Source organism: Carica papaya, chromosome 8 (genome assembly GCF_054855325.1).
Source record: "Carica papaya isolate Zhongbai chromosome 8, ASM5485532v1, whole genome shotgun sequence".
Classification (NCBI taxonomy): domain Eukaryota; kingdom Viridiplantae; phylum Streptophyta; class Magnoliopsida; order Brassicales; family Caricaceae; genus Carica; species Carica papaya.
Window position 1 is genome coordinate 33,134,107 of NC_142316.1, and position 26,847 is coordinate 33,160,953.

Consider the following 26,847-nt stretch of genomic DNA (forward strand, 5'->3'; position numbering starts at 1 on the left):
ATTAGAATTTTAGTTATTTATCGAAGTAATTTTCTCGTTTTATACCTATCTCATATATCATCCAAATATATTTTATTTATACAATTAGAAAAGTAAATTTTATATTTGTTTATTATATACAAAAATGGAAAAGATTAGGGAGGGAAGGCATCTGATTGGATATGGACTTTGTTAATTCATAGATTATGGAGGATAAGATACATGTCATATCATCATCTTCATAACCAAATCAACTCTCGCCAAACCTTCCTCGCATGCAATATATATATATATATATGTATGTATGTATGTATGTATAGTGAAATCGGGGATGATAAAATTTTAAATTAATAATTATTGAGAATAATGTACTAATTTAATTGAAATCTTAAAGTTTAATTTATTTTATTAATTAATAACGTATTAATCATTCCTTAATTTGACGATTAAAAATATTTTAAATTCAAATTTTTATGTATTAAGATTAAGATTTTTCATAATCTGATTTGAGATAAACCATCCACGGTAAGAATCCACGGTAGAAATTAATAGTTACCAATAAACTTACCTTATGGGTAATTGTTAATTAACTTAGACTGGTAAATTATTATTCTTTAGTTAATAACAAAATCTTAAAATTACCAATTTGGTAAATTATTATTTTCTCTATTTTAAAATTTTTTTAAAATAAAAAATTTATAAATTTTCCGACACTGATCGTATCCGTATATGCCACGTCAAGTCACGACTCGCTAATTAGCTGATAGTTATCAACTAATTTCCTAAAAATTAGCACTAAATTATCTTAGATATTTATTAATTAATTAATTTTAATGAGGTTTTTAAGAAATTAAAGACTGAAAAAATACACCTAATTTGAACTGGGTAATTTATTTAGACTGAGTTAATCTTGCGAAAATCGAAATTTTATCCGTGTTAATTACCATTTAATTAGTAGATAATAAGAGATTTGCATTAAAAAAAAAAAAAACTGTAAAAAACAAAACAAACATAGGTAAAAGTAAAAACCGACGGTAATTTTTATTAATTAATTAAAATAAAACCTAATTATCGATATTCAAAAAGTTTGAGAAAGAAACGATCTTTGAGTTGTCTTCTTCTTCTTCTTCTTCTTCTTTTGGTCCTTATAAATACCCCTTTAGTTTCTCCGTTTTCTCTCAACCACTAAACTCTGTATATTTCTTATAAATGCTTATCTTTTAAGTGCTTTTCCTTTTAAGTGCTTTGTTTGGTAAGGAAAAAGATGAGTACTGCGTCGAAGTTTTATTCAGTTTTGACGTCGACGTTGTTTTGTTATCTTGCTGTGATAACATTCATCGGAACCGCCATTAATGGCGTCGAAGCTTCTCACAGGATTTATCCGCAGTTTCAGTCTCTGTCTGTCGACATCGTCGACCAAATCCACAGAACTGCTTACCATTTTCAGCCTCCTAAACACTGGATTAACGGTATGCTTTTATTTCTTCGTATATAAATTGCTTGCTTATATATATATATATATGTATGTATACTAAAGTCAGATAGATATATAAACCCTTTTGTGAAAAAAACACCTTCTGCAATTTGTTTGGGTTTTAATGTCTATTTTTTTTTCTCCAAAAGAAAGTTGCATGCATCAGTACTTGAATCATCAGGTTTTCGATAATTTCTTTTATTTTTCCCTTAATTTTCTTTTTACATTCTGGGGTTTTGAAACTCTGCACATAGTGTGAATATATATATACATATATATGTACATATATATGTTACCCAGATATTATCCAGCAAATGAAACCTTTGATTTTCTCACTTCTTTTTTGGAAGTAATATCAAATTATTTACTGATGAATTCAATTACATTCTTTGTTCATCATGTTTTCATCTCCCTTTGTCTCATGAGAAACTACACACAAAACATATACATACATATATATATATATATATGAAGAACATATATCGAAAATATAAGGTTTTTCCATAATTCATAATCCAGCGAACGCTGGAAGGGGTCTTGAAGTTTTAGTAAATCTAATTGATCTGGTAAGAGAATATCAGGGCCATACTTTAAGGCAAAGTTTATGGTACGTGCAGACTGAAATTTAACTGTGAAGATAAGATTTCAAAATTTTAGTAATTGATTAATAATAATCACAATTAATTACTATAATTTTTAAATAGTACTTTCCATATAAGCTTTATCTTAATTTATGAGATCCCTTTTTTCTATTCTTTTTTTTTAGGTTTTTTTTTTTTAATATTTGATATACTATTTATATATATATATTTATGAATTAGATGATAATAGTGGATATTTTTATTTCGTTTTTTTCTCTTCTTTCCTAGAGTTCTAATCGTTGTGGGATTACGCATGGGTTGAATAAAGTTGAAGTGGCGGTCACAGTCAAGAAGTCAAGGATAGATACACACACACACACACACACGTGTATCGATCTATATATATTTAGATAGACATATACATACACACACACAGAGACATACCCTCTAAAAACTGAAATTGGGTTAGAAAAATGACCCCTACTAGATTTGTGTTGGTGTCCAATCTGAAATGAGAGATTGGTAGAAAGGTGTTAATGTCTAATCCCTTTTATTATCTTTGTTATAATATTAAACATTTAAATTTTATTATCTTAATAAATACAAAATTTGTTTATATTTATGATTCAGAGCAAGCTCTATGAATTCTTTGGTCGTGATCTAAAACTTTGGTCCCTCATAAATCTCACATCTATTTTTAAATTACATATATACATATATATATATATATTTACATATATAGATATTTATATATACCTCTTTTATGGTGATGGGTGATAGTTAATGAGTGTTTTTAACTTTTGGTGTGGGTTGGGTGTACGATTATTCCGTGCACCCACATTTACTTCATGTGACTCTCTTTTGGTTTTCGAGTTCTGACTTTAGAGACCCACGAATATCTCTTTTAGATCCTGCTTTTTCTGATTCTCTTTTTTTTTTTTAATCTCCTTGTAGTAAAGTAAATGTATGTGGCATCCTATAGAGTATGGACTAATAAGATATATCTAATGTAGATCGAATATATAAATATATATACATATAAATAGATATATATGCATACCCAGTAACTAATTTAAACACATGCTTTTCATTTTTATACTCTTGCTTGGTTAATTACTAGTTTCATTTGGTTAATTTTTTGATCATCAATATTCTTAAACTCTTTTTTCTCTCTTTGTTCTTTTTTGTTGGCTGCCATTCCGTTCTCTAAATCAAATTCCAGACCCAAATGGTAAGTCAGTCTCCTGCAAACTTTCCCTCTCTAATTTTTTTAGTAATATTAAATTGAATATTAATTAATGATAAATATAATTAAACAGCTCCAATGTACTACAATGGCGTGTACCATCTCTTCTACCAATACAACCCAAAGGGTGCCGTGTGGGGCAACATCGTGTGGGCCCACTCAGTTTCAACGGACTTGATCAACTGGATACCTCTCAAGCCAGCGATCGTTCCATCTGAGCCGTTCGATATCAAAGGCTGCTGGTCCGGATCGGCTACAGTCCTACCCAACAACATCCCCATCATCCTCTACACTGGTCTCGACTCCAACGAAACCCAACTACAAAACTACGCCGTTCCGGCTAACATTTCCGATCCGCATCTCGAAAATTGGATAAAACCCGCCAACAATCCCTTGGTCGCACCCGACCATACCGTCAACCGAACCGCATTCCGTGACCCGACAACCGCCTGGTTAGGCTCAGACGGGTGGTGGAGAATGCTGGTGGGTAGTAAAAATAAACGTAGGGGCATTGCGCATTTATACAAGAGCAAGGATTTCATGAACTGGGTCAAGGCTAAACACCCGATCCATTCCAGACCCGATACGGGTATGTGGGAATGCCCAGATTTTTTCCCGGTTCCGAAATCGGGTGAAAACGGATTGGATGTGGGAATTACGGGTCGAGATGTTCGACATGTGTTGAAGGTGAGCTTGGATTTAACAAGATATGAGTACTACACCATCGGTAGATATTATCCGGAGATTGATAGGTACATTCCTTATGATACATTAGTTGATGGGTGGGCGGGGCTCCGACCCGATTATGGAAATTTTTATGCTTCCAAGTCGTTTTTTGATCCCAAGACGAATAGGAGGATACTCTGGGGTTGGGCCAATGAGTCGGATTCAAGACAAGATGATGTCGACAAGGGTTGGGCTGGAATTCAGGTTATTATATTAATTAGTAACTAATTAGTGTTTATTATAAAACCAATTCATGTTTAATTAAACTAATTATCTTTTTAAACTAATTAGACAATTCCAAGGAAAGTGTGGCTTGACCCAAGTGGGAAGCAGCTCAGGCTGTGGCCTGTTGAAGAAGTAGAGAAGCTGAGAAAGGATCCTGTTTTGATGGAGAACACGGCTGTTGAACTGGGTCAGCATGTTGAGGTCACCGGAGTAACTGCTGCCCAGGTGACTTTTTCTTTCTCCGCGATTTGTATATATATATGTGTGTGTGTGTGTATAATAATTGTTATGTAGTTTTAATTTATATGGGCATGATGTAAACAGTGTGATGTGGAGGTAAGTTTCACAATTCCAAGCTTGGAGAAAGCAGAGCCGTTTGATCCAGAGTGGGTCAATGCACAAGACCTATGTGCTCCAATGGGTGCAAAGAAACAGGGTGGGGTTGGACCATTTGGGCTCTTGACATTAGCCTCTGAAGACTTGGAGGAAGCAACTCCTGTCTTCTTCAGAGTCTTCAAAGCTGATACCAAATACGTAGTCCTCATGTGCTCTGATGCTTCAAGGTCTGTTTTATACATATATATGCACACACACACACACACTATATTTGAATTTATAGTTTTATTTAATATTCAATTAACTTTTTTTTTGCCCATATGTTATTCTTCAACAGTTCCTCTTTGAAGGAAGGTCTTTACAAGCCATCATTTGCTGGGTTTGTAAATGTAGATATAGAAGCAGAGAAAAGGATCTCTCTTAGGAGTTTGGTATGGATGCATGCCTTTCCCTAATTATCTCATACATGAAATTTTTCTAATTAGTATTTTTTTAAAAAATTTCTAAGTTAAATAACTTATGAACAAAAACAAATTGCAGATTGATCATTCAGTCGTTGAAAGCTTTGGAGCTGGAGGGAAAACTTGCATAACTTCTAGGGTTTACCCTACAAAAGCAGTGGATGGGGAAGCTCACTTGTTCGTGTTCAACAATGGGACTGAGGCTGTCCACGTGGAGAAGCTCAGTGCCTGGAGCATGAACAGACCACTGAGGATGAACAACTGAAGATAATTAAGAGAAATATCAAGAGGAGGAAATTAAGATTTTTAGTACTTCGTACGTCAGTAGTTTGATCATCTTGTTTGTCGTTGTAGTTTCTGTAGTTTTTAATGAATTAAATGCTCCTTTAGATTTCACTTAATTTAATTTCTATTTATAATTAAATATCAATCACTCCCTACACACACACACACACACACGTACATATATATATATATATCAAAGTAAAACTGAAATTTAAAATTATTTTATATCTAATATCATAATATTTGTAATAATTAATTAACTATTTATTAAATATATTAAAAGAAATTAATATAATAATATATAAATAACTGTTATCTATCTATTTAATGTAATAATCTATTTTAATATACTTTCCTCAAATATATATATATATATATATATACATACATACATATACATATATATGTACACAGCATGAGTTACAACCATAAATTTATTCTCTTCATTCCTCTCTTCTTCATTGTGGTTTCATGCATGCTAAAATTATGTTGAAGTTCAATTAGTGTTATTTATCATACTGGTAAAAAAAATTGCAGATATTTCTTCGTAACTTCTTAGAATTCATAACAGGTAAATTGTGTGTTTATATGAATAACGAGATAGCAGGTGAAGATATATATATATTCCATGAAACATAGATCACAGGAATGTATAGAGCAACATATACTCTTGTAATAGAGAGACTGGTAATGCATAGAGCAATATATATTGTTATAATAGAGAGATGCAGCAGGCGCAATTCTCTATCTCAATTGTTTTAACAATATCAAAATTTTCAATGAGCTTTAAGTTCATAATATCAGTTATGATACTTTAACTTTTCAACAATTAGATGTTAATGTTTAAACATCAACAGGTTCCAAAATTCATAATCTAATGGTTAAAATGGTGTTTACAGTTAATAATATAAGCTCCAACTCGTAGTAACACGATACTTTCAAAAATATATTACATTTTAGCCTTCATGAAACACTGTATCCACATTGAATCAACAAATAGAATGCGAGTTCAGGCCTTGATTTTCAGCTCTCAGCCCCATTCAGAACAATCAAATGTCCAGAAGTCATTTTGCAGAACAAATTGTTCATATGATAATTTTGGTCGAGTAGGCACTTTGTTTTCCTATGATCAGTAGCAAAATCAAAAGGGTAACTTATGTGGTATTGAAAGCTAATGATGAGATCAACTGCCAGTTGAAATGGACAGATGATTGATTATGCATACGAGTATCGGGCATGATCTATGCTCCTGCTACTAGAGTCAACAACACATCAGAACTTACCACCTTAGAAGTCTTCAGAATTAGAAGTATCTTCGAAGGACGGTGATGTATTTCAGAATGTGCTTGCATAAGTATTGGCAGCCCAGACATTTATCTTCTTCATGCTCCGTTTTCACGGCTTGCAAGTAACTGGTTACTATCTTCTTGTCTAATTCATAATACTCTTCCATTTTCTTCAAAGGTTTCAAATCCAGGTCAAGGAAATAGGCCTGCAAAATTTGCAACTGTCACGAGATGTATTGCCAATAGAGGAAATTGACTTTGCTAAAGGTTCTAAAGAATCTGTGTTTTCAACAAGGGAGGTTTCATAAGATTCCAGCGTTAGTATATCAGTGGAAAATCTAATGACTGGATGAAACTCTTACATTAAGACCAACACCTCACAGCAATCTGACATCAAATGCAATATTTAAACTCAAATAAGATATGTAAATTGCTCTCTACCTTGTAATAAAAACTTTGATTGGTGGATTCTAGGCTTATATAATTATATGAAGATCCAAGATCTATTTCTTCCTTCGGTATAAAACTGATCATCAAACTACAGTCCTTTGCTGTTGCAGCTATCAAATAGTCTTTGACAATGTTCAAACTTTCCTCCAAAGAAATTGAATGCAATGACGTGCGTCTAAGTGACACTCTTTCTTTGTCCAGTTCTTTACAGACCGTGCAAGACTGAGAGATTATGTTATAGTATGCATGAATTGCTCCTTCAATATCAAGATTATCAAGCTTCTGAACATCAAGAACCCGATCTAGAACTCGTGAATTATAGATTGCCTCAGCAACAAGCTTTATAAAACTTGATGTACGCAGGCCATCCTCTGCCTGAATGACACCCTTGAGTGCCTCTTCAAATGCTTGTCCAGTTGCGATGCTGGTACTGTCAGTGCCACCTCCCAAGCCCCCGAATACAAGGGAACCGTTCAAGAATACACGTAAATTGTTTTGAGGAGTGGCATAGAGAGCTTTGATAGCTTTACAAATTTTGTCCTTTGATTCAGAGAACAGATCAAGGGGATCATATTCACTGAATTCTGAAATCTGCAATATTGTTTGTCTTAAGATATTAGTTAGTTAAATTTCTGGAAAAGGGAAGAATATGGAAGAAAGTGAAGAGAAAAAATTGCAGAAAAAAATAGGAGTCTTCTGCTGCAGGGAAAATATTTTTGTGACTTACATTTTCCATTAATTTCATACACATATATATACCAAATGGAAGAAAAAATTTACAGACTTCAACTAATCCTAACAATTCTAATACATATAATAATTTAAGCAGAAAAATATAGAACTGAACAAAAACATGGAGCTCCATTCCTATTTGACAGTTATTATCAAAAGCTATCAATATCAGAAGAAAACAGTAAATATAAAGGCCAGAGCTAAAATGACAAAAAAAAATTAACTCCCTATTCCATAGAAAACTCAATCTTCAACAGCTTGGACAAGCCAGAATAAAGGTGAAAAGTTCCAGGCTGACAATAATAGTGGGATCATATAGGAAAACTGATACAATAGCTAGTCCTTACGAATGGCAGAAAAAGAATATACCTCTTTTTGACGTAACTTCAGGACTTGATGCATTCTAAAACGACTTATTCTTCTTTTAATTGCATTCCTCTCTGTTATGAACCTTGAAGTTGGGATGAATCCACACTTTGGCTACTTTATGGAAACAAACAGGGAAATGAGCATAAAAAAAACAACATTTTCAGAAATTAGAAGAAAATATACCAATGAATTGAACTAAAGTTAAACATGATAAAGAAGCAGAAGGAAACGAAGGGATCAATAAACTAGAGCACCTTTATTTCGACAGATATGCATGCGTTGCCTTTACCAATTCCTGAGATGAAGGACGTAGAATAAAGCACGATTATGTTAGACGACATTATGCTACTATATAAAATGGAACCTGTCAAAGCACTTGAATTGAAGATCCAAGTGGTAGCTTCTTAAAGACATCACACATGGTAATGGCTCAGGGTGGGAAAAAAGAAAAGGGAAGACCTCCCTGCATCTGAGAATTGTCTCCCCCATTTGAAAAAGGAAAATGAACTCACGCCCACTCTTTTAAATAAATTTTAGATATGGTGCTTACCATCAGGAAAAAGTGAATGATCATTTAGGAGAAGCACAGATTCATGACTAGTATCAACCTTGGCTGCATCAACTCGCCAAGCAGGGCGTTGGCAAATCAAATTCTTTTCAACACATTCAAGAAATTCCCTGGATACGAGAACACGAATCTGCCAAATCCAAGGAAATAAAGATTAGGAAGTTCTGATAACACCATTATTTTCACAAATTTTCAAGTATTACCTTACCGAGGAGATAATAAACGATTGGTTTAACATATCAATGGTAGTAACATCTGTCATGGAGAAGCTATTGAATCTTAATTCTCTAGACGACAGCATTTATAATATGATCACTTTACAAGTACATATAAGATCAGATCCTCAAGTGAAGTCCAATGTCAATATCAGCAATAAGCTCAACTTATACCTCCTGGTGAAGCAATCAAGGCTACTCAATAAATAATTTGGTCCATATATCTTAACAAGAAACTGCTTCAACTAAATTATCACCATCCAGTAATTTCCCAAATAAAACACAATAAAACATAATAAGGGAAGGAAAAGCAAGACAATTTTGATTATCAAAAAGAAAGAAAAAGGAAAAGAAACACACCCCGGCATCAACATGTTTGGGACCTAACAAAGGGCTCATGACTTGTGTGATATATAACTGCTCCAAATATTCCTTCTTTGGGGATGATATGAGCTCTTTGTCGTCTCTCCACAGAAGCATTTCATGAGTTGTTAAAAAGGATTTACCATTCAAGCACCAATCACAATTGTTCGCTGCCTTCTGTATCCGGATCACTTTTCCGGCCTTAACTTACAATACCCGTTGATAAGGTGATTAGCTAAAAATATATAAACGATCTCTAAAAGAAATTTAGAAGATATAATACATTTTGAATCAGAAAATTAATTGCCATATTTTAAGCATTTTATAAAAGAAAAGAAAGAACATGGAAGGACTTACAAAGGTGGGAGAGGACCCAATGTAAGCGAGAACAAGATTAGCTGCTCCTTCCCCTTTGTAAACCCAATCAGCTGCATCATTTTGCCTCAAAATCATCTCCATCTAGTAAATTTGTGCCTGCATTGAGATTACACATACACAAATAAGAAACAAGAAAGATAAATTTGATGAATTCTAAAAGAACAAAACCTAAGATTTGCAACCAATTAAAAGTCAAATCAAAGTGAGAGAATCTAAGACGTGAGAAAAGGTAAAAGAACACTTTGCGTTAAAAATCAATAGTCTTGGAAAAGAGCATAAGAGAAGAGATCAATCGAGTGACTCCATCTAAAGTTACTCAATCAAAGTTCTTAATTCTTCAACTGGAAAAGAGAATGAAATGGAACTTGTCCTGTGCATTTACTGGAGCTAAATCCAAACAGGCAAACAGTCTTGAAAAAAGCAGCAACTGTTTTATTTTAATCAATCCAAGTGCATGACATCCCAAATCTTATGACCAAAAATTATTGCAGTTATATCTGACATTCCTCAAGCAAGTGGATCTAGGAATTAGTCAAAGATTATCACTGAATGAATGCATCTGTGAGCATATTGATTTTAAACCCTAAACATAGGTAGAGCACAAAAGCTTATCAAGCGAGTAGAAGATGGATAACGCATAAAAGATTTGCAGAAACCATATATCACTCTTCTGGGGAGACTTAAAAAGGAAACGCAAGAATATAATTAATATCACATCAAGGGGCTTGAGTGCGAGAAATCAAACCAGTACAAGCTAAATATCACATGAAACAGTGGCACTTAGGTTTGATGTGAAGACTTTAAGAAGTATATAGATTGTGATACTTCTGTTAAATACTATACAGATTGTGGCCGATTATCTATGCTCTGACTTCATCTTCATCTTCCAGTACAGCGGTTATATGTATAGCCCAATAAAGCTGATACTATGTAAGTTTGATAAGCATTCCGATGGTCACTTACAAGAAATACTATACAGATTGTGGCCGATTATCTATGCTCTGACTTCATCTTCATCTCCCAGTACAGCGGTTATATGTATAGCCCAATAAAGCTGATACTATGTAAGTTTGATAAGCATTCCGATGGTCACTTACAAGAAATTTGCAGTGGTAATCTCAATCATGAAAAGCTGCAGAATGAGCAGCAATAAGACACAATAATCTACACTAATGACTACTCTGCTAATAAAAAGGAAAGGCAACTGTACATACCAATTAGCGCAAAACCAGTTCTACAACAAAGTTTTCGTAGCACGGTACAGATCATATTAATTGCGTAGCCTCTGCACAAGCTCAAAAGCAGCTATTAGCCTTCTTCTTCCTCTGCGAAATCAACCAAAAACGTTATCTAAATCTACTTTCATCTCAGCAGAACAATGTATGTATTCTTACCGAGAAGAAACCCACATGGAAATTCCAAGAGGTAAAGTTAATGTTGCCGGCTTAAGATTTATTGTGATATATTAATGAAAACTGGTGATGGATATGGTTGCAATTCGTCAAACAACCGATATTCATACTTCAATACGCCTGGCGATTCATCGAACAGTTAATTTGCGTAATGCGCGAACTCAGAGCTTAAGAAGAGAGGAAATGAAGCTAATAAAAACCCTATTTACACTCCAGAAGGTCCGTAAATGAAAATACAATAAAATGCAGATCTGCCATTGACAGGATCTCCTAGGATTTGTTCACCTCCCAGAAGAAACGATCGATCTGCCGTAATCAATTCTTCGACTTCTGTTAAATCCGCACGTGCATGCATGCTTAAATGCTTACATTGGAAAGTTATAAGTTTAAAAAATAAATTACTTCATGATTTTATTTAAATTTGAAATTTAAGTTAAATTAAAGAAATATTTTAAACTACGTGTTTTGTTCAAAGGATATTAAAATATAATAATTATTAGTTTAATACAATTTATGTATGCATTAATTATATTAAATAAAAACTTAAAATATATAAATCATAGGTAATAAATATATCATTACCATATTTGTTGTTTATATGATAAATTTTTTTTAAAAAAATATTAAAATTAAGAGGAAAAAAATTAGAAGATCATTTGTATATTAATGTATATTATATCGTTTAAATCACAAATGTTGCGCGATCATTTTTCAAATATTACACTAAAAATTTTAAAAAAATTACTTATAAGGTTACGAAATATTATAATATTTGAATTTTTTATAAAGTGATAATCTAATTCAGATATTTATTTATCTTGAATTTTTAAAAGAGATATGTAATCTTTTAAGAGTTATTTTTATGCAATGGTATAAAATAACATATAATTATATACGGTAAAAGGCTTATGAAATGCATGGCTCAGTTATCCGAGCTTTATGAGTAGAGAAATAATGGACGACGTGACTCGGATTACGTAGCACGTCAACATGTGTGTATATATATATGTGTGTGTGTGTACTAAATTAAATGATTTTGTGTGTGTGAAGTGTATATATACTATTATTATTTGGGTGACTGGGATGAGTGTGCGACGGGGGTGTGTGAGAAGGTGATGGAGATGTTGTGTGAAGCGTTGGGCTGACTTTTTGTGAGGAGAGAATTATGGTGGGAGTTTACTATCCGCCGTGTCCACAGCCGGAGCTGACTTTTGGATTGAAGCCACGTTCGGATCCGTATGTTTTAACAATTTTGATTCAGAATGGAGTTCCTGGTTTGCAGGTTAAGGTTGAAGATGAGTGGGTTGACGTGAAGCCTGTTCATGGAGCATTGACTGTAAACCTCGGTGACTTTCTTCGGGAAATCTATCCAACAGACGCATACACACTCTCTCTCTCTCTCTCTACATATATATACACAAGCGGTGATCGAATATATATACACACACACACACACACACACACACACAAAAGTGTTAGTTTTTCTTCTAAATTCTGCAGATAATATCAAATGGTGAATACAAAAGTGTTAAGCACCGCGTGTTGGCAAACTCGTGGGAGGAGGCAAGAATCTCAGTTGTAATGTTCTTCAATGTTAACAAATGGAATGATTCTGGTTATTTTGGACCTTCGCCCGAGCCACTGTCGCCGGAGAAACCAGCCGGGCACCGTGAATTCTCAAAAGAAGAATTTACGGCCTCGTTTTGCGGCAGGGCACTCGACGAGGAAACTCTGCCTGATAACACCAGGATTTCATAATTACAAAATTATTTAATCGCTTGACTTATATTTGTGTGTGCATATATATACACACACACACACATATATACATGTAATTGTGTGTACGTACATAATAAATCGATTCATCCTCGTTACGCTACCTTCTCGCTTCTGTATAGATTTTGTTTTTTTATATGCCTTAAATTTATATAATTGCTTTCACCAATTGTTAGCAGAATAGTTAATGTCATGTTATATGAAAGTATGTATATTTATGTTGGATTATATCATCATTATAAATCAATATTATTTACATGTATTGTATCACATAATTATTTGAAATATATAAAGTATAATTATTTTACAATAATATACAATTATATAAGGTGATTACCATTAGGAAAAGTGAATGATTATTTAAGAGAAGCACAAAATCAACTCTGCCGAGCAAAGCGATGGAAAATTGTATTCTTTTTCAACATATTCAAGAAATTCTGTAAGTACGAGAATCCTAATTTGCCAAATCCAAATAAATAAAGATTAGAAAGTTCTCGTCACACCATTATGTTCAACATTTTTCAAGTATCACCTTATTGACAAGCTAGTAAACTATCGCTTCAACATAACAACGAGAGTAACATCTCTCATGGAGAACTTATTTAATCTTCATTCTTAAGACGATAATAATTATAAAATAATGACCTTTGAAAATATATATAATGTGAAATTCTTAAGTGAAATTCAATGTCAATATCAATAATAAGTTCAATGTCAATATTAATTAGAGTCATATCTTTAATATATTTGGTGAGAAGTTTGTTAATCAACTAAATTACAGTTTAGCCCATAAATATTTGTAAAAGAACCTCCCGGGAAGTATACATCTCACCATCTTCATCACTGTTTTATTGAGTACTTAACAGTAAATTGATTATAAATATTATTCTCTTCAATTCTGTAGGCATATCTTCTTCCATCATCTTATCTTAAGTAAACAATCGCAACTCCACTTTACTTTTAAACTAAAACTTTGATTTTTTTTTTTTTAAATACGCATAACACTTGAGCTTTATTTGACAAAAAATATATCTATCATACGTGTATAATCGTAAATAAATAACATGAAATAACTATTTTTACTCAAAGATTTAACTTTCATAGGACCATACTTATTGGTATGTATGAATTCATGTTTCCTTACAACTAGTCCTATACAACTTGTAAAGTTAACACGCACTGCATACACCTTCACAATTAGCTAACATAGTTATATTAGCAACCATTATACTCTTTTACATAAATTTCAAAGAGTCAAAGTTATAATGATCAAATTTTTTGTGTCGCGACCAAATCAAATTACCCATAGGAATAATGTATTGTATTTTAAAATTGTTTCTTGATGAATCTACAAATTTTTATTATTTTTTTAAAAAAAATTATTTCGTGATTTAATTTAAATTTTGAATTTAAGTTAATACAAGTATTTTAAGTTAAATTAAAAAAATATTTTAAAGTCTAAGTTTTGTTCAAAATATAATTACTACTATTTTAATAAAATTTATAGATAAAAAATTATATTTATTATAAAATAGTAGGCTCGTTCTCCGTATACGAGAGATCATCAACATATTTGTTGGCTATATTATTGTTTACAAAAATTGTTAATAAAAATATTTATATTATGATTTTGGATCTCTAAATGCTTAAAACCATTGCATTTGAGTTTTTCTTTAAGACAATTTTGTTATTTACTTGTAAAATTTTTCAAGAACTACGTTATAGAATATAAAAAAAATAAAATTAGAAGACCATTAGCCACAGTAATATAATTAGGTTATGATTTTAAAACTTTTTTTTAAAAATAGAGCAAAATAAAATTTAAACTCGTAAAAAAAAATGTTATATCGTTTAAATTACATACAATTGATTATTATTACTTGATGGGTTTTTTTTTTTTTATCTATAAACGTAATAAATTTAGAGTTTACTTCAATTTGATTCTACTAAATTAACCCGGTAAGTAGATATCTTTGTGTTTAAGTTAAGCGAAATTGGTTAAGATGTAGAAGTTTACAAACTTAATCTACCATCTATGCATATTTTTTCAAATCAATTAATCAAAGCCGTAAACATGACGGCAACTATATATGTATATATAAACTATACATGTACATAGACTACTTAAAGAAGCTATACATGTACATATATCAATTTTGGGACTCTTTGCCTCTTTTGGGTTAACTGCAAAGATGGAGAATCTTTTTCTCCTAAACAGATACGGCAAAAAAAATGTGACACATTTTCTTCAAATAATTTTCGCCAATACGAAACTTTCCCACCATACACGTAGTAATCAAAGATTAATCCCAACATTTTTCTTAATAAATTACATATTTTTCGTAATTATGTAGTATAATATGTTAATTATAATATAAATTATGAGGCTATATAAGCAGCATTACCCACGAGATCTTTGAAAATCAGAAGAAAAAAATTAGAAAAAAGGAGAGGAAGAAAATGGTTAATCATTTGGAACAAGTAAAAGAATTTGATGAATCGAAGGCTGGAGTAAAAGGCCTCTGCGATTCATCCCTGACCTCCCTCCCCACCATGTTCATACAACCCCCTGAAATTCTCTCCACACTCCGCCCACCTTCTTCTCCAAAACCCATCACCATTCCTCTCATCAACCTCGCCGGCCGCCGCTCCACCGCCGTCCAGAAACTCACAGACGCCGCACGAACCTACGGTTTCTTCCAAATCATCAACCACGGCATACCCGTTTCAGTTATCGACCAGACGATCAACTCTGTCAAAGCTTTTCACGAGCAGCCAAACGAAGCCAAGGCCCAGTTGTACGGGCGCCAGGTGGGGAACCCGGTCCAGTACTCGACCAACATTGACTTGTACCGGTCGAGTGCGGCGACTTGGCATGATTATGTTCAGGTGAAGATGTCGCCGGAGGAGGAGCGGGCGAGGCCGGAGGAGGTGCCGGAGGTGTGTCGGAGAGAGTTGGGTGAGTGGGATGGGTGGGTGACGGGAGTCTGTGAGAAGGTGATGGAGATGTTGTGTGAAGGGTTGGGTTTGGAGCAGGGGAAGTTCAAGGAGTTGACTTTTTATGAGGAGAGAGTTCTGGTGGGCGTTTACTATCCGCCATGTCCACAGCCGGAGCTGACTTTTGGATTGAAGCCACATTCGGATCCGTGTGTTTTAACAATTTTGATTGAGAACGGGGTTCCAGGGTTGCAGGTTAAGTTTGAAGATGAGTGGGTTGACGTGAAGCCTGTTCATGGAGCGTTGACTGTAAACGTCGGTGACTTTCTTCAGGTAATCCATCCAACATATACGTATACTATATACATATATATATATCTTATGAAAATATAATCTCTCAGTCAAGAGAAAAAGATGAAAAATCACAAGGTTTTAAGATTTTGGTTGGTTCACTATAGTGTCTAAGTCAAACTATTCAATACAAAATTAATCCTATATCAATAATATATATATATATAGGAGGTGATTGAATATAGATAAGATTTTGCAGATCGTATCAAATGATGAATACAAAAGTGTCAAGCACCGAGTGTTGGCAAACTCATCGGAGGAAGCAAGAATCTCAGCTGTGATGTTTTTCAATGCTAACAAATGGAATGATTCGGGTTATCTTGGACCTTTACCGGAGCTACTGTCGCCGGAGAAACCAGCCAGGTACCGAGACTTCACCAAGCAAGAATTTATGACCTCCTTTTACGGGAAGGCACTCGATGGGGAAACTCTCCCTGATAAGACAAGGATTTTATAATTATTAAATTGTTTAATCAGTCTACTTGTATTTGAATATTATTTCTTCTTACTACCTGCACTCTCTGTGTATGCGAACATACACAGAACCACATATATAGATATATATATATATATAGATATATATATGTGTGTGTGTATATGTATCTGTACGTAATTTCTCGATTCATCCTCGTTTCACCACCTTCATGCTTCTTTGGGAACGGAGTCGATTTGGATGAATTTTAGTATTAATATTATTAATCATTGCCATTTCTTAAATATTAAATCAAACGTAAGAAATATATTAATTTTAAAAATAACTTGTAGTAATATCTCTAACCAGTACATCTAATTAAGTCATCGTTTTTCACAGCTGCCATTGGACGAGGACAGTCAATTATTAAAACCATTAGCATAGTATTTATAACCCATAATTCAAAAGTAATCTTTCTTCAAGTACATAGATTTAAATTCATAAAATCTTTTGGCATTTATAAGACGAGATTTGCGAGTCAGAATATCAATAAGCCTCGAGAGTTTGAGCTCATAATGGAATTTTTCCATTCGCACATCTAATCGACTCATCATTCTCGCTATTACAAAAAAAAAGAGAAATCAATTTTTATCAGCAAAATGGAAATCCAACCACGACCAACAACTTCAACTAAAAATATATTTGGAACTTGAAAAAACTATTAAGGCAAGACAAGATTTCGAATATCAATTTAAATGTCTCTCACTTGCAAAAGAAACATCTACGGTGCCTACTGGTTCTGAAATGTCCATGATCTGAGTTCAATGGCGTGTAAATAGTACGATACTAATTACCCAATGAGCTCGGAAATGGGATGATTCAAATCCAATATAAAGAATGCAGAGATGCTTCTAGCACAAGAAATTAGGTGAGATGCAAGAGGAACCCAATAGGAAAACCCTAGAGGGGAACCCCGTAGAAAAGCATTGATGTCGCGCAGCTATGACTCAAAACGCTTCCATGTTTTGCAAAGGAAGGCGATCTTAAGGGCTGCGCTTTTGCAACGGGGGATTGATTGTTGCCATGCAATGAAAGAATTAGAGAAAAGCTTTACACAAAATGGATGGAAAAAAAAAACAGAACAATTGAGAACCCTAATACTAAAAAACCCAGCCCAAAGGAAAATTAAATGAAAAAAGAGAAGAATACTTGAGAACCCTAATAATGAGAATATCAATAAGCCTCAAAAGTTGAGCTCAGGAACGAACATCGAATTGACCATCTTCTCACGGTTTCCACTTCATAAGCACAGTTGTACAGAAGTGACTAGGGACCAAATATGAAAAAAATCACAAGAGCAACGCCTTAAGAACAATATTTAACTTATCTAAATAGCAAATAAACAAATGAAGCTTGAAACAAAAACATCAGGCAACAGACCGGGTTTGTCGAAGCAAACATTTTCAAGAAAAGTGATAGTTATAAGCATGATATGAGAATCCATAGATAAAATAACTGAAGAATGAAAACATAAGATTGCACCTCTAGTTTTCCAGTTATGGAATTCATCTTCAATTCCTTCAACAAATTTGGTTCCCATTTAAGTAGATCAACCACTGTTCTAGAATGGACATAGAAGAATACTAATAACTCCAACAAAAAAAAGCAAATGTATGAGTCAGAAACCATGGATCAAGCTCTTGCAGCATAGAAAACGATCTTCATAAGAGCTCACTTAATCTTCTTCTTAGGCCTCAACTGCAGGGAGAAAAATTATTAGAACAAGCAAATATTCAAACAAAGAAAGACAATCAAAAATAGAAAACCAGATGCATGTAAAAGTACCTGATTGCTGTGACCACACTTCTTCTTCCGACAGTTTACGGCCCTTGGATGCAATCGGGCATAACATCTGGCAAACAAATAAAATTTGTAAGAATGATGAAAAACAGATTTCTTTCTTGCTAGGCACACTAAAATCTAAATATTTAATACGAGATAACAGTTTTAGGATATTGCTATGCACACAACAATCTCAATATTTAATCATTATACAAAATGTACCACCCACGAAAATCAACTGCAAGTAGAAGATAACAGCTGACAAAGTAAAGAATGGCAATCAATATAGGGACTATGATGCCCGCTGTTACATATTTTTGCAGCAAAAGTGGGTTCAACATATAGTCCCAACATAAGAATTTGATATAAGTTAACAAATCAAAATCTGCGAATGTTCAACCAATCCCAGTTCAGCGGCAAGAAACTGATCCCAGCTGAAAATTCTAAGAATGGAAAATCAATCTAGGGAGCCTGTATGACCTCTCTCGCACTACAGTAGCATGAGAAGCTAAGTGAAGCCCCATACACAAATATCTCAAATAAAAAGATCAAACCAACAAATCAACCGTACGAAAGGAAATACAGAAGAAACCCCCCTAAAAAAAACCTCATTAAATTTGACAACATAAAGGACTGTACACATAAATGTAGTACATAAAATAGCAAATGTTGTTATAACAGCCAGCTTACTTTCGGCAAATCATCTTGTCTTGGTTGTACTTGCGAGCCAAAGCCATGAGAGAAGGCTCAATGATTCCTCCCCTAAGCCTCAACACCAGATGAAGCGTAGATTCTGAAACAAAAACAAAACATTTAACTACCTAAAACGAGAAAAAAGAAATTAAAGAAACCGAGGTAGAAGAGATAGAAGATAAAGACCTTTCTGGATATTATAATCAGCCAAGGTACGGCCATCTTCGAGCTGCTTCCCGGCAAAAATCAACCGCTGCTGATCGGGAGGGATTCCTGCAAACGAAGTCGAAGATCATTCAAGTTAATTTTGTGGCTAAAACTGAACAAGCAAAGAAGATGAAAACCCAAAGGTTGATGTGATTACCTTCTTTGTCCTGAATCTTAGCCTTGACATTGTCGATGGTGTCGCTACTCTCGACCTCGAGAGTGATGGTCTTCCCGGTTAGGGTTTTCACGAAAATCTGCATCTTCGCCTTCCTCCTTACTCTAACTTAGGTTATCGATTCGCATAATGAGGTATTTATAGTACATTTCTAGGGTTTCCGAGAGTGGCGGCGTCTTTAAGGTGACATTTGCAGTAATGGGCCGGGCTCGTATAGTCTTAAAAAGTGGGTCGGATGAGCTATTCACGGCAGCCCACTAGAGCCACGGGTTTCTAGAAAGTTCTGTGCGCCACGTGTTTTATTTTTCTTATATTACGTATATATTTTTATTTTTATGTAAAATGAGAAATTTTTTTATTGTTGGTGGGTAACTTAAATTGAAGATTTTGTGGACATCGTCAAAACACCAAATAACTTACAGAGAACGGCACCGTTTTCCTTTCCCGTTTTTTATGATTTAGGATATTTTTCCTTCTTCCCCCGTGCTGAACAGGTTGGTGCCTACACAATTATATGAACACATATACTCGTCTCGTGATAATTGCAAATTGTTATATACTAACTGCAAGACTTATTTCCAAAATCTATTGGTAGACGAATTAGATAAAAATATTTGAAGGTTTTTGCAGGTGCTGTGATAAAATATTACAAAAAGAGCATTGCAAAAGATCAAGAGGATTCCAATAATGTCATTCGTTTATGTTTTAAACTCAGTGATACCGACATTGAACTAGAAAATTCAAAACTATAACGTTCTGATAATCAAGTTTTGGAAAACGAAATTACTCAGGCTCGATCGAAAGACAAAAACAAACAAAATAAGGTTCTGGTAATGGTGCGGTAGCTGGCTGGAATGGCATTTGTGATGTATAATGAGCTTACAACCTTCTACCCCGTCTTCCACCCTTCCTACGTGTACTGTCAGTCGGAATCGGTGTAACATCCTCTGTAAGAATAGAAATCAGATAAATATTAGTAAATTAAAGATGGCAATCGCTCGTTTAGTCCAGAGAGATCAACTCTTAAAGCTAAACCCAAATTGAGATTGAAATATTGAATCAAAAAGTACCTATGCGACCAATTCTCATGCCTGAACGAGCAAGAGCTCGAAGTGCTGACTGGGCACCTGGACCAGGTGTCTTAGTCTTGTTACCTCCAGTGGCCCGGAGCTTAACATGAAGAGCAGTAATACCGAGTTCCTGCAGTTCAAAAGGACTAAAAGCCAATAAGCTTGTGCAGCATGATAGCTTATGTATCAAGAGGCAAGTGAATTCTAACCACTTGTGCAAGAAATAAACCAGATCATATTATCTCAAACAAATTCCTAGCAATATATGGATCCACATTCACAAGAAGCAAAAGAGGCAGACCTTGCATCTTTGAGCAACATCTTGTGCCGCAAGCATAGCAGCATAAGGTGAAGATTCATCTCTATCCGCTTTGACCTTCATACCACCTGCAATTCAATGGTATTAGAAATTTTCTCAAGGCTAAAAACACAGGATATTATTCACAATTGTTTACAAGAAAAAGCAATTAAGATAAATAGTACAGGAAAGGCCAAGGGCATACCAGTAATGCGAACAAGTGTTTCCCTTCCAGACAAGTCGGTTACATGCTGCAATTGAAAAAACACATTAAATTCCCTGATTTAGGATACACTAGTATTAAGCCAGAACACGGAATTTCTTTTGTTTTTCTTTTTGAAAAGATGATCACAAGATTACTCACAATGAATGTGTCATTGAATGATGCATAGATGTGAACAACCCCAAAAACATGCTCGCCCTCACGCACAGCAGGTCCGAGGGTGACATTCTCCTCCTTGGGCTCCCTGGTTTTTCGCTTCGACTACATTAAAGGTCACCAAAAAGAATACAACACCAGAAAATAATTAAAACAATGGAATATAAGATGACAAATAAGGAAGTCATATACCCAAAGATCCATATTAACAGAAACCCATTACACTAGAGTTGATGTCCCCTGTTAATCTACAGGCTTAAAATGGGCTCAGAAAAACACACCATGTTTTTATTGCAAGGGCTACAGTTCCTCACTAACTTGAGTTTCAATTTCAATAAACTTCTTCCTAAAAGAGTGCCTATGAAGGCTTAGAAGCAAAAAGGTACATAATGTTTAAACTGAGACCGACGTATATTCAAACACAGAAATGGCATCAAATGTAGCAACAGCATAAAAAAGATGAACCCGCATGCACAAATTAACAACTTTATGGCACTTCATGCGGATATTTAACAATTATAAAGAAACGAAAACAGAACAGAGGATATCAAAAGGCCCCTATGTTGCTGTAATATCATTCCGAAACATATAGAGACACTAATAAAATCACCTTACAATAAAATCACCTTATAAACTTAACTATTTCACATAAAAATGGCGGAAAACATATCAACTGTTTCTCCACATCGTCTACGCATCCTCATACAAACTAATCGAACCTAAGCACAGTAGCCAAAGTTCACTTTCATCCAGTAAACATTATATTCTCTGTGCAAATCTAATTCTGCGTAGACCTAATAAAATCTGAAAATAGCAATGTAAGGATTGAATCTTATTCTGGATTATTCACAGTGCAAAGCTGACATCCTCATACAAGTCTACGCTACACGCACAATCATAGTTGCATCAGAGAGTTGAAAAAATCCCTACTTTTAAGATAGACTCAAGTTGCACTAAACAAGATTTACAATTTCCTTCGTCCTACAATTCCCTTACTTCCAACAAATCAAATCCCCACTCCTTACTCGAAATCAAACTAAGAGAGTGCACCGTGAAGAAAGACATATAGAAGCTTACCATGGCTTTGAACAGATGAGAGGAGCGGCGACTTAGGGTTTCGAAAGCTCTGTGTCGACGCTAAACCCTGAACAGCCTTGGTAATAAGGAGACAGACATACGCGAGGGGGATATAAGTTTTATAGGTAGGGTTTCTGTAGATTGAAATGACGTATATACCCCTCTAATTGTTGATGGTACGGTAAGATGGCCGGAATCTTCGATGTATGGGCCGAATGGCCCATTAATTTAATAATCTATGTAATATATTTAAATAAATTTGCTGAAATAAATTTTCGATAATTAAATAAATATGCATGAAATTTAGATTTATTATTATGATAATGAAGAAGTAACTTAGAAATTAAATATCAATTATGCATATTTACATAATTATTTAAAACAAATTTATACTTATTTTTGTGTTGTTTGTGTTCATTAAAAGTAGAATATGGTGAAATTTGTAAATAATTACGATTTACCACTTTTATAATTTTGTAATTTGTTGTTATGTTGTTTGTCTTCTTAAAATTTACATATAGATATAAAATTATTAAATTATTTTAAAATTTTAATATTTGTTACAATTTAATTTTTAATTTTTTTTATTATAAATTGGTTTATAATATTTTCTGTTACTTTTAAATATTTAATTTTTTATTATTTTTTAATAAAATAATTAAATTATATTTTAAATAAATAAGAAACATTAAATATCAAATTATAATAAGTGACAAACTTTAAAATAAATTTTGAAGAAGACAAATCGTAACAAATGTCAAGTTTGAGAGACAAATTTCAAAAACTATAGCACAACAACCGTCTCATTATACAATTTAATAAATTATAATAAGTGTCAAACTATTCAGTGGTATTGTAGAAAAATATCGTTACTGAGTTTTATCGCTAGAAAATCGAAGATAGATATAAGAACATCTGACATCTCTACAATTTCAACTTATAATAAAATGATCTACATGGTTGATTCAAACAAGTTAACCAGAAGGGCTGAGATTCACAAATAGGTTTTATTGTATTAGTATGAGATTTTTTTTACAGGAAAAAATTGGAGCCAAGGACTTCTAGCATAATAATTTTACAGGCATTATCATTGTAATACTTCTTTGGTGTAGAATGTTCAATTTTGAGCCATTGCTAATCAAACATTAGAAGCAAGGATTGATCTTCATATATAAGAGTCATATGCAACTAATACAACTCTCTGTTTGTGTCTGCACAGACAACTGATTATTTTTATAGAGAGGACAGCTCCCTAATAACCCAAACAAGGTAGAATGCATCAACATGAAAGCAACTTACAAAAATAATATGAAGATCAAATTATCATCAATTCGACAATCTGCAGCTCGTTCCACCAGGTCACGAGGTGATAAAATTGGAAGTAACGATATCAAGAAGTCCCTTTGGATTATCCACGTGAACCCAGTGGCCAGAGTTTGGAAGAATATGAACCGAAACTTTCCCTTGGGACAAATCTGCTCTCTGATTGGCAAGCCTCTCGAGCCGCTCTATTACATCGGGATCCCACCGGTCACTCCTCTCTGCACGAACAATTGCTATCTCCATCCCTTTTGGTGGGCGTTCAAGCAAAGGCCAGTAGGATGTTTCCCTAGATTATTTTATATCCATCAGTTTATGACCAAGTCATTAGGAAAAACAATCCAGAACCTCATCAGTGGGAGAAGTGGTTATCAGAGGGTGGCTATACGATGAAATATTTGTGAAGTCAGTCATTTCAAACTAGCTTTTACTGGAAAGTACCTACTACCTGTAAGAATTGAACATCTGAATGGCACCTTCAAGATTGAAAGACCACGTCTGCTGCTCTCCAGAGCTTTCAAGATTGCTGCCAATCCATTCTGACAAGGACCTTGAAAACCCTAGTTCAGTCATGTGGTTCACCAGCCACCTAAAGCCCAGACCAGAAACTCCTCTTATGAATGGTACTTAGACATTTCTTATAACGATATGCAAAGTATGACATAGATCCCTACAGAGTCTGACCAAATAGGCCAATATCTTCGACTATAATTGCTTTGTAACATCATAAAATAAAGAGTAACACCTAAATTATTACATTGCTACTGCTAGGGCCAAGATGAAGAATACATTTACCTGCACAAGTACGGGTTATTTTTGTTACCTAGCTGGGTAAAGTTTCCAACTGGAGCCAAGATCAATGATCCATGAAACAATGGATATATGAGCGCATCAAATGCACAAGAGACCTGGACTTATGTGATTAGTTGCCAAATTGTTAAGACAAAAACACTTTACTTTTGTTGAAATCAAGCTTACTGTTTGTTTGCTGCATATTATTCACTTATTTTTAGATTTTGCTGGATGATGCTTTACACGGACAATCATGCTTCACAATCAAAACAATAGACAGCCTATACATGACAGTTGAAATTTCGTATTCAAATAAAAAAAGACTACAAAAACCCAAGTGAGAATTAGTAGCTGAACAGCCACCTCGTGTTATATAAAAAAGGTCATGGTATATAGCATAAGTCAAAGTTTCAGATACAGATCTTCCTCCTAAAAAAAGTTTCAGGTAAAGAATTCTATGCAGTTGATTGAGAATGTGCATATGCCAATATAAGTTAATGACAGAAAGGTTATAATGAAGCAAAGACAACCACGGCAGACACCAATAACAGGATTTACTAATCTAGTGAAATAAAGTTAACTGAAAATAAACTCTGCACATGAATAATAACCTTTGTTGGAGAGAGAGATGCTTTACTTGCGTGAGGGGACTGATGAAGGTAAACTTTGCAATGTGTGCAAGACTTTCTCTACCTCACCATCACTGTTTTCTGGGCTCACTTCTCCCGGAACAGAATCCAGCACCCACAGCTGCTCTGCATCAAATAACACGGTAAGGCACAGCATTGTTCTCATTTGAGAATAAAATGGCAATTGCCAATCCTTTCAGGTCCATGCGAATTTTCAAGTGCCAGAGAACTATCAAGAAAAATACCCGTCGAACAAGTGGCAACAGTAGAAAAAGCAGTATATACACCACTTACTGATTATATCATCATAACTCTCAAAAGAAATAACAAAAACAAAATAAAATAAATGGGCAAAGTATATTATATTTAAGAAGCGGAAAAATAGTAACTGCACTTCCCAAATGAGAAGAGCTTTCCACATTTGCTTTGCTATGTCAAAGAACTCTGCCCTTCATATCTAGGTTACAGCAACTTGAGCAACAGAAATCTGCACCCCAGCATGGAGTGCAAGCACAAGATATGGAAGATACTAAATTTGGGTTTAAGGGAGTTAGCTTGGTTGTTACCCCATTTTGTTTGAAGTTTTAACCACTTATTAGGTTCATAATTTTGACCATACGTGATAGCTTAGTAATATAACCTTGCTCTACTGATTATAGGTAGAAAAAGAATGCTAAAACTATATATAGAAATTCTAAAGAACTGACTTACTATCCTGCAAGTTTAAAAAATGTATTATAAATTAAGAAAGAAAGCATTGTTTAATGGTCTAAATTTGCCCAGTGCCATCATCATGGGATACAAACAAACAAAGAGAACTGGACATTTTGCAATGCAATCTAGCCAACTCTGAAAAGATTCATCATAAGAAGAAAAAACAGTGGCAATGGAGCTATTGCCTAAAAGGATACCTGTTTGGGAGGATCAGCATGTTCACCGTAATGACCGAGAGCACAACTCTGAGCATATTGCAACGCAACCTTGCCACCCATGGAGTGCCCAATCACAACATCAGGCCACTTCCAGCTTTTACACTTCACCAAATCGGCCAAATCCTTAGCAGCACTCGCCATGTCATGAGGCGGGTTCAGTCCCTCTCTATTGGTCGACTTCCCGTGGTTCCTCAGATCCACCAGCGTCAGTTTCCACTCTACACCGCACGAACAAAAAAAAAAGTAAAAATATAAAATATGGATAAGTCCATCTGCTCGCCGAGAAAGTGGAGGAAAATGAAGGAAAATTGGGAATCTCCAGAGAATCTAGCATACAAAGGTACCGGAAGGAGAAGAGGATTCAGACAGGGAGGAAGCGAGGCTTCGAGAGAAAGATCGCCAATTGCGACTGGACCCCAGGAGGCCATGGAGGACAAAAGCTGTGGAATTTGAATGTCGATCGGGGGAAGATTGGATCTCTTCATAGGCTAGAGTCTGCAGTGATCTTGTGCTTGGAAAAGAAGAGCGACTAGGTGAGTTGAGGAAACGAGTTGCGAAGTGAAACCCCGCTTTGTTGTTTCTCAGCGTTCGCGCCATGGATGCCGTTGTTTCTGGAGGTCTTGGTCCATCCACGGAGACGAAGCGAAGCTAACATGAACTTCGAGTTCCCTCATAGCGCAACGATGTCGTATTGCAAAGAGGAGAGGTAAAAGAAGGCACGACGCCGTATTTTAAAAGATAAATGGGTAGGTGTGACAAGAGAGGGGAAAAAACAAAATATTATGACAGCTGTGGGATTTGAACCCACGCCCTTTCGGACCAGAGCCTAAATCTGGCGCCTTAGACCACTCGGCCAAACTGTCATGTTGTT

At 34.5% G+C, this 26,847-nt stretch overlaps 6 protein-coding genes, 2 non-coding genes and 1 pseudogene across 16 annotated transcripts; 3 read left to right on the top strand and 6 right to left on the bottom strand.

The window, feature by feature from the left end:
* The first annotated feature begins 1,142 nt into the window (after positions 1-1,142).
* On the top strand, positions 1,143-5,429 carry LOC110810577 (beta-fructofuranosidase, insoluble isoenzyme 1). Of its 2 annotated transcripts, none has more exons than XM_088208947.1 (6): positions 1,143-1,448; positions 3,354-4,210; positions 4,298-4,456; positions 4,556-4,794; positions 4,905-4,998; positions 5,108-5,429. In XM_088208947.1, exons 1-6 carry the CDS (start codon positions 1,244-1,246, stop codon positions 5,291-5,293), a joined length of 1,740 nt encoding a protein of 579 aa, XP_088065073.1. In that variant the 5' UTR covers positions 1,143-1,243; the 3' UTR covers positions 5,294-5,429. The 2 variants fall into 2 exon arrangements, with proteins under 2 accessions (XP_088065073.1, XP_088065072.1); XM_088208946.1 differs by lacking the exon at positions 1,143-1,448 and adding an exon at positions 3,114-3,265.
* A 740-nt stretch (positions 5,430-6,169) lies between these two features.
* On the bottom strand, positions 6,170-11,429 carry LOC110810565 (inositol-pentakisphosphate 2-kinase-like). Of its 6 annotated transcripts, none has more exons than XM_088208949.1 (10): positions 11,084-11,429; positions 10,889-10,999; positions 10,638-10,806; positions 9,654-9,770; positions 9,294-9,497; positions 8,701-8,848; positions 8,405-8,445; positions 8,151-8,261; positions 7,041-7,640; positions 6,170-6,805 (listed from the first exon to the last, which is right to left on the bottom strand). In XM_088208949.1, the coding sequence occupies exons 4-10, from the start codon at positions 9,753-9,755 to the stop codon at positions 6,617-6,619; spliced, it is 1,395 nt and encodes a 464-aa protein (XP_088065075.1). In that variant the 5' UTR covers positions 9,756-9,770; positions 10,638-10,806; positions 10,889-10,999; positions 11,084-11,429; the 3' UTR covers positions 6,170-6,616. The 6 variants fall into 6 exon arrangements, with proteins under 6 accessions (XP_088065075.1, XP_088065076.1, XP_088065074.1 ...); XM_088208950.1 differs by having other exon boundaries at positions 10,889-10,959; positions 11,069-11,429; XM_088208948.1 differs by having other exon boundaries at positions 11,069-11,429.
* Positions 11,430-12,251: 822 nt separating this feature from the next.
* On the top strand, positions 12,252-12,844 carry LOC148252808 (1-aminocyclopropane-1-carboxylate oxidase homolog 12 pseudogene; annotated as a pseudogene).
* Positions 12,845-15,261: 2,417 nt separating this feature from the next.
* LOC110810572 (1-aminocyclopropane-1-carboxylate oxidase homolog 4-like) lies at positions 15,262-16,789 on the top strand. Its single transcript, XM_022036769.2, has 2 exons — positions 15,262-16,132; positions 16,350-16,789. The coding sequence occupies exons 1-2, from the start codon at positions 15,323-15,325 to the stop codon at positions 16,605-16,607; spliced, it is 1,068 nt and encodes a 355-aa protein (XP_021892461.1). The 5' UTR covers positions 15,262-15,322; the 3' UTR covers positions 16,608-16,789.
* Positions 16,790-17,090: 301 nt separating this feature from the next.
* Positions 17,091-17,187, bottom strand: LOC148252809 (small nucleolar RNA Z266). The gene has a single exon (XR_015815649.1). It is a non-coding gene; the product is annotated as a small nucleolar RNA Z266 (small nucleolar RNA).
* Positions 17,188-18,038: 851 nt separating this feature from the next.
* Positions 18,039-19,621, bottom strand: LOC110810573 (ubiquitin-ribosomal protein eL40 fusion protein). Its single transcript, XM_022036770.2, has 5 exons — positions 19,462-19,621; positions 19,284-19,370; positions 19,095-19,197; positions 18,408-18,474; positions 18,039-18,320 (listed from the first exon to the last, which is right to left on the bottom strand). The coding sequence occupies exons 1-5, from the start codon at positions 19,562-19,564 to the stop codon at positions 18,294-18,296; spliced, it is 387 nt and encodes a 128-aa protein (XP_021892462.1). The 5' UTR covers positions 19,565-19,621; the 3' UTR covers positions 18,039-18,293.
* Positions 19,622-20,139: 518 nt separating this feature from the next.
* LOC110810529 (small ribosomal subunit protein uS11x) lies at positions 20,140-22,423 on the bottom strand. Of its 2 annotated transcripts, XM_022036711.2 has the most exons (6): positions 22,304-22,423; positions 21,212-21,331; positions 21,053-21,098; positions 20,851-20,936; positions 20,550-20,679; positions 20,140-20,426 (listed from the first exon to the last, which is right to left on the bottom strand). In XM_022036711.2, the coding sequence occupies exons 1-6, from the start codon at positions 22,304-22,306 to the stop codon at positions 20,359-20,361; spliced, it is 453 nt and encodes a 150-aa protein (XP_021892403.1). In that variant the 5' UTR covers positions 22,307-22,423; the 3' UTR covers positions 20,140-20,358. The 2 variants fall into 2 exon arrangements, with proteins under 2 accessions (XP_021892403.1, XP_088065012.1); XM_088208886.1 differs by lacking the exon at positions 22,304-22,423 and having other exon boundaries at positions 21,212-21,337.
* Positions 22,424-23,296: 873 nt separating this feature from the next.
* On the bottom strand, positions 23,297-26,683 carry LOC110810634 (alpha/beta-Hydrolases superfamily protein). 2 transcript variants are annotated; one of them, XM_022036856.2, is made up of 5 exons: positions 26,321-26,683; positions 25,956-26,194; positions 25,053-25,165; positions 24,072-24,212; positions 23,297-23,912 (listed from the first exon to the last, which is right to left on the bottom strand). In XM_022036856.2, the coding sequence occupies exons 1-5, from the start codon at positions 26,571-26,573 to the stop codon at positions 23,663-23,665; spliced, it is 996 nt and encodes a 331-aa protein (XP_021892548.1). In that variant the 5' UTR covers positions 26,574-26,683; the 3' UTR covers positions 23,297-23,662. The 2 variants fall into 2 exon arrangements, with proteins under 2 accessions (XP_021892548.1, XP_088065621.1); XM_088209495.1 differs by having other exon boundaries at positions 26,313-26,453.
* A 76-nt stretch (positions 26,684-26,759) lies between these two features.
* Positions 26,760-26,839, bottom strand: TRNAL-UAG (transfer RNA leucine (anticodon UAG)). Its single transcript has one exon. It is a non-coding gene; the product is annotated as a tRNA-Leu (tRNA).
* Positions 26,840-26,847: the final 8 nt, after the last annotated feature.

What these genes read in the sequence shown, in the direction of transcription:
- LOC110810529 (XM_022036711.2), bottom strand. An exon ending in ATGTTGCTCAAAGATGCAAG is followed by an intron (nt 20,680 to 20,850) that starts GTCTGCCTCTTT and finishes TTTGAACTGCAG; the next exon opens with GAACTCGGTATTACTGCTCT. An exon ending in CATGAGAATTGGTCGCATAG is followed by an intron (nt 20,427 to 20,549) that starts GTACTTTTTGAT and finishes CTATTCTTACAG; the next exon opens with AGGATGTTACACCGATTCCG.
- LOC110810572 (XM_022036769.2), top strand. Translation starts at nt 15,323, where the DNA reads ATGGTTAATCATTTGGAACAAGTAAAAGAATTTGATGAATCGAAGGCT. An exon ending in ACGTCGGTGACTTTCTTCAG is followed by an intron (nt 16,133 to 16,349) that starts GTAATCCATCCA and finishes AAGATTTTGCAG; the next exon opens with ATCGTATCAAATGATGAATA.
- LOC110810573 (XM_022036770.2), bottom strand. Translation starts at nt 19,564, where the DNA reads ATGCAGATTTTCGTGAAAACCCTAACCGGGAAGACCATCACTCTCGAG. An exon ending in TGATTATAATATCCAGAAAG is followed by an intron (nt 19,198 to 19,283) that starts GTCTTTATCTTC and finishes TTTTTGTTTCAG; the next exon opens with AATCTACGCTTCATCTGGTG. An exon ending in AGTGTGGTCACAGCAATCAG is followed by an intron (nt 18,321 to 18,407) that starts GTACTTTTACAT and finishes TTCTCCCTGCAG; the next exon opens with TTGAGGCCTAAGAAGAAGAT.
- LOC110810634 (XM_022036856.2), bottom strand. Translation starts at nt 26,573, where the DNA reads ATGGCGCGAACGCTGAGAAACAACAAAGCGGGGTTTCACTTCGCAACT. An exon ending in ATGCTGATCCTCCCAAACAG is followed by an intron (nt 25,166 to 25,955) that starts GTATCCTTTTAG and finishes GATGCAGAGCAG; the next exon opens with CTGTGGGTGCTGGATTCTGT. An exon ending in CAGATGTTCAATTCTTACAG is followed by an intron (nt 23,913 to 24,071) that starts GTAGTAGGTACT and finishes AAAATAATCTAG; the next exon opens with GGAAACATCCTACTGGCCTT.
- LOC110810577 (XM_088208947.1), top strand. Translation starts at nt 1,244, where the DNA reads ATGAGTACTGCGTCGAAGTTTTATTCAGTTTTGACGTCGACGTTGTTT. An exon ending in AGGGTTGGGCTGGAATTCAG is followed by an intron (nt 4,211 to 4,297) that starts GTTATTATATTA and finishes TAAACTAATTAG; the next exon opens with ACAATTCCAAGGAAAGTGTG. An exon ending in GGATCTCTCTTAGGAGTTTG is followed by an intron (nt 4,999 to 5,107) that starts GTATGGATGCAT and finishes AACAAATTGCAG; the next exon opens with ATTGATCATTCAGTCGTTGA.
- LOC110810565 (XM_088208951.1), bottom strand. Translation starts at nt 9,755, where the DNA reads ATGGAGATGATTTTGAGGCAAAATGATGCAGCTGATTGGGTTTACAAA. An exon ending in TTGGGTCCTCTCCCACCTTT is followed by an intron (nt 9,498 to 9,653) that starts GTAAGTCCTTCC and finishes TTGTAAGTTAAG; the next exon opens with GCCGGAAAAGTGATCCGGAT. An exon ending in TGAAGTTACGTCAAAAAGAG is followed by an intron (nt 7,641 to 8,150) that starts GTATATTCTTTT and finishes ACAATATTGCAG; the next exon opens with ATTTCAGAATTCAGTGAATA.